This window comes from Anarrhichthys ocellatus, unplaced genomic scaffold (assembly GCF_004355925.1).
Source record: "Anarrhichthys ocellatus isolate YVR2014 unplaced genomic scaffold, GSC_Weel_1.0 scaffold183, whole genome shotgun sequence".
In the NCBI taxonomy this organism is placed as follows: domain Eukaryota; kingdom Metazoa; phylum Chordata; class Actinopteri; order Perciformes; family Anarhichadidae; genus Anarrhichthys; species Anarrhichthys ocellatus.
In genome coordinates, this window is record NW_022280213.1 from 1 (window position 1) to 4632 (window position 4632).

Here is a 4632-nt window from a genome sequence, read left to right on the forward strand (position 1 = left end):
TATATACACACACACACACACACACACACACACACACAGTATTTCTTCACTTTTGTCTTTGTGTCTACGTGCTGCTTTAGCGGGAGGATATAAAGGATATAGAAGCCTATATGGAAATAAAGTAATTGGATTACATTCACCGGAAGTACAAAACATGTTAGGTGTGCCTAATATTTCACAAACGGTAATACCAAGTTATTGCGAGGGAAATGTCTTTAATCTTTGATTTTTGGGTTGCTGGGGAAATAAAATCCTGCCCAATGACACGCATCTGAGTTCAGGACCTCCAGACAACATACATGCTGAAAAGCACACATTCTTACAGTATGAATATAAAAAAAGTGCAATACTTGTAGAATTACAATACAAAAACAATTGCTTGAAATGAACAACTAAATGGTTTCTCCCATGTAGAAAATCAAACTACGTGTTGTGAATCCTGTAACTACAACCTGAACAACTAAAGGGTTTCTCCCATGTCGACAAACAAAGTGTGATCTCATATGGTGATTCAGTGCAAATCTTTCACCTACATTTTGCACCTAAATTGTTCCTCGTCTGTGGGCAGTCAGGTGTCGTTTCAGACTACTATGTTGAGAGAATCCTCTCCCACAGACCCCACAAGTAAACGGTTTCTCCCCCGTGTGGAGAGCCAAGTGTCGCGTCAGACTGCCATGTTGTGTGAATCTTTTACTACAAACTGAACAGCCGAACGGTTTCTCCCCCGTGTGGACGACCATGTGTTGTTTCAACAGTTCCTTTTGTGCAAATCCCCTTCCACACTCTGAACAACTGAACGGTTTCCCTCCTGTGTGGCTCGTCAAGTGTTGTTTGAGATTACCTTGATGCGAGAATCCTTTTCCGCAAAACGAACAACTAAACGGTTTCTCCCCAGTGTGGCTGGTCATGTGTCGTGTCAGACTACCCTGTTGTGTATATCTTCTACTACAAAGTGAACAGCTAAACAGTTTCTCCCCCGTGTGGAGAGCCAAGTGTCGTTTCATGTGTCGGTTAAGAGTGAATTTTTTACAACAAACTGAACAGCTGAATGGTTTCTCCCCAGAGTGGGTTCTAATGTGTCTAACCAAAATGGCACTGGAACTGAAACTTGTTTTACAAACTGGGCAGCCGAAACGTTTTCCATCCGAATGAACTCCTAAGGGTGAGAGTTTCTGCAGACGTCCCTCGTGGCCAAAACTTCTAGCTCCTTCCACATATCCAGTATTACATTCATCACCATCATTTACGTCATTGTTTTGCAAAGGGTTTGGACCTGATGGAGGTTCCCCAGTCTCCTCCCAGTCACTACCGCTGACATCAGTCTCAGATTCAGAGGAGGATGAAGTCTTGTCATCGGATTCAGAGGATGAATTCTCGTCATGAGTAGCTGGTTGAAAAGAACCATCTGGATCTGAGTTACTGACTGATTCTGATCCGCCACAGTCATCCTCATCGGCTTCCGTTTTCAAAAGCTCTGCCCCTCTGTTGTCCTCAGTGTGGCTCTCATGAAGCTGTGAGGACTGATCCCTCTCATCGACGCCCTCTTCAGTCTTCACAGTGACCAACGTAAATGGGAAGTTGATATAGACTTCCTCCAGCCCTTGGAGCTGCTCTCCCTCCTGAATGGAGAGTTCCTCCTGCTCCTCCTTAATGTGTGGAGGTTCTGGATCCTCCTGGTCCAGACCGGAGCTCCACTCCTGCTGCTCGGGGGGAACCTCTTCTTTAAGAACCAACGGCTGCTGGATGTCTGGAGAGTAACGAAATACATACGTACGCGTCTTAAACTGCGATTTCATGTTAACATATAAATCACTGATACCACTGCTCTTTCTAACGAGGGGAGACATGTTACACATTTAGTGAAATATATTTAGAATTAATTCAAACTGTTATGTGTTCAACCTGGCTGTGAGACATAGAGGTAAACAAAGTTCTACCTGACCCATCAGATGGTTTGTTACACAGAATCATCTGAGAAGCCGTCGTTGGGAACTGTTTGGAAAAGGGCAGGCACTTTCAAAAGATTCCCTGGCAGGTGATTGGAGGACCAATCTGTCAATCAAACTTACCGAACCCGTCAGGAGAAGAGCGGGAAACACATTTTCCATTTTAAAAAGCCTTCATTGTCGCTCTTTGCTCTACTTTCTATGAAGAAATACTCTCCAGTTCTGACATTACTGATGCTGATGCAGCATCTAGGCTGATACTATATAGATAAAAATAGACATAATATAGAGATTCAAGGTTTCTGCCCGACAGCGATGAAGTATAAATTGGCTAAATACTGTTTCAAGAGCAGCAACAGTTATGTTTACAACAGCAAGGCCACAATAAAAACTATCTACAAACAAATGTCAATAAAATACGTCACATTCCTGACATCAAAACACAGAGTAAAGTTTAGAGAGAATGAAGAACACAGATGTCAGTACCAGTACGTCAAAGTACCATAAATACATTTATTTATTCATCGGATTAATCTATAACAAAAATAATCATTAAATTAATCTATGACGAAAACAATCATTAGATTATAGTTCAACATGAGCTCCACCTCAGTTTAAAAAAGTGCTTTTACATTAATGCACCAGTAACAATCTAATCGTACAATATTAAATATAATATTTCTACTTTTAATACATTTTCGTGATTACCCTTAACTCAACGTTGTCTATTGTCACCTAACGTTAGGACACATTTTAAATGCAGGACTTTAAGGTACTTTTAAACAGTTGTGGAAGTATTCCGATCTTTTACTGCAGTAAAAGTACTAACACCTGACTGAAAATACTCCTCTGGTGTATACTGTGAGAAATCAAATACTCAAGTCAATAAGACTTTATAATAAATCACCTCTGGCCAAATCAATATCACAATTATAACACTGTTGTTTAGTTAGTTATTTAATATTATTCTATTTCATTGTATATATTGTACATTTTAATATTAAATATTCTTACTGTTATTGTTATTGTATATATTGTGCATTTTTATATTTCATATTTTTACTCCGTTATTTTATTTACCTGCTGCTGAGCGAAAAATTGTCCCCTTGTGGGATTAATAAAGTATCTGTCTGTCTGTCTGYCTGTCWGKCWGACTCAGACAGACAGACAGRYAGRYAGRYAGGTAGGTAGACAGACAGACAGACAGACAGACAGGTAGGTAGGTAGGTAGACAGACAGACAGACAGACAGRYAGGTAGGTAGGTCTGACTCACGTAGGTAGGTAGGTAGGTAGACAGACAGGTAGGTAGGTAGGTAGGTAGGTAGGTCTGACTCASGTAGGTAGGTAGGTAGRYAGACAGGTAGGYAGRYAGACAGACAGACAGACAGACAGGTAGGTAGGTAGGTAGGTAGGTAGGTAGGTAGGTCTGACTCACGTAGGTAGGTAGGTAGGTAGACAGACAGACAGACAGGTAGGTAGGTAGGTAGGTAGGTAGACAGACAGGTAGGTGTGACTCAGACAGACAGGTAGACAGACAGCGTGAACTGACCTGCTCTAGTCTGAAGTAGTTTCCGTCGCTCCTCCTCGTACTCTGCTATCGTTCGTTCAAACAGACCGAATACCTCTTCAGCAGCCGCAGTTAGTCGCTGGTTGACTAAACATCTTAGTATTTGGAGTTTAGACATTTTCACACGACTTCTTCTCCGTTAAAAAAACCCCGTTTACTTTCCATTAAGCGCTAACAAGCGCTGTGTCACTAACTTCCGATTGCCGTCAGTCTGTTTCCGGCTAGCATGATAGGCTAACTTCGATAGCTTTGTAGGCCACCGGGAGATGTAAAAAGGCGAAAAATATCCGTTGTTAGTCGCGCCAAATAGCAACATCCGGTTCCGGTGCGAGTTGGTTCTTCTTCTTCTTTGATGGTTTACGTCAGTTTGCATCCACAATGTCGCATTACTGCCACCTCCAGGTCTTTATTTCCCATTCTTCTTCCCCTTCTTTCCTTTCTTCTTCCTCCTCTTCCTCTTCTTCTTCTTCTTCTTCTTCTTCTTCTTCTTCTTCTTCTTCGTCTTCTTCTTCTTTCAGTTTATTGGCGGACTACAAACTAACGTCTAAGGTGTATGCTGCCACTTACTGTACCGGAGTGTGTACCATCATGACTTTCTGACAGTTATCATTTAAACACAATAATAATGTTATTTATACATAAAATAAAAAACAAACAAAACAAATAAATAAATAAAGCCATTCTTATATACTTATAAAGTTGTTATATTACGCCCTATTTATATTAGTTGTGTCATAATTGATTGTCTTTTCTGTGTACATTTCCTGCATGATATAAATATATATACATATATATACTTAAATGCAGTGGCGGGCCGTGAATTGTATACCTGCATTCTGTGCTGTCCTACTACTTTCTCCTCTGATGTTAATCACTTCATTTGATTCCATTTGATTTGAGTCCCTTTTTGACTGCCACCCAACCGCCCAACCATCCAACCAACCAACCAACCAACCACCCATCCAACCAACCAACCAACCAACCAACCATCCAACCACCCAACCACCCAACCATCCAACCAACCAACCAACCATCCAACCACCCAACCACCCAACCATCCAACCAACCAACCAACCAACCAACCAACCATCCAACCAACCAACCAACCATCCAACCAA

At 41.4% G+C, this 4632-nt stretch overlaps 1 protein-coding gene across 1 annotated transcript; it reads right to left on the reverse strand.

Moving 5' to 3' along the window:
- Positions 1–503: 503 nt before the first annotated feature.
- On the reverse strand, positions 504–3632 carry LOC116400587 (zinc finger protein 454-like). Its single transcript, XM_031878499.1, has 2 exons — positions 3497–3632; positions 504–1747 (listed from the first exon to the last, which is right to left on the reverse strand). The coding sequence occupies exons 1-2, from the start codon at positions 3630–3632 to the stop codon at positions 543–545; spliced, it is 1341 nt and encodes a 446-aa protein (XP_031734359.1). The 3' UTR covers positions 504–542.
- Between the last annotated feature and the right edge of the window lie 1000 nt (positions 3633–4632).

Bases quoted from the DNA above. Each gene is read 5' to 3' on its own strand.
- LOC116400587 (XM_031878499.1), bottom strand. From the start codon at position 3,632: ATGTCTAAACTCCAAATACTAAGATGTTTAGTCAACCAGCGACTAACT. The intron at 1,748-3,496 runs GTCAGTTCACGC...GTTACTCTCCAG, and splicing joins ACTACTTCAGACTAGAGCAG to ACATCCAGCAGCCGTTGGTT.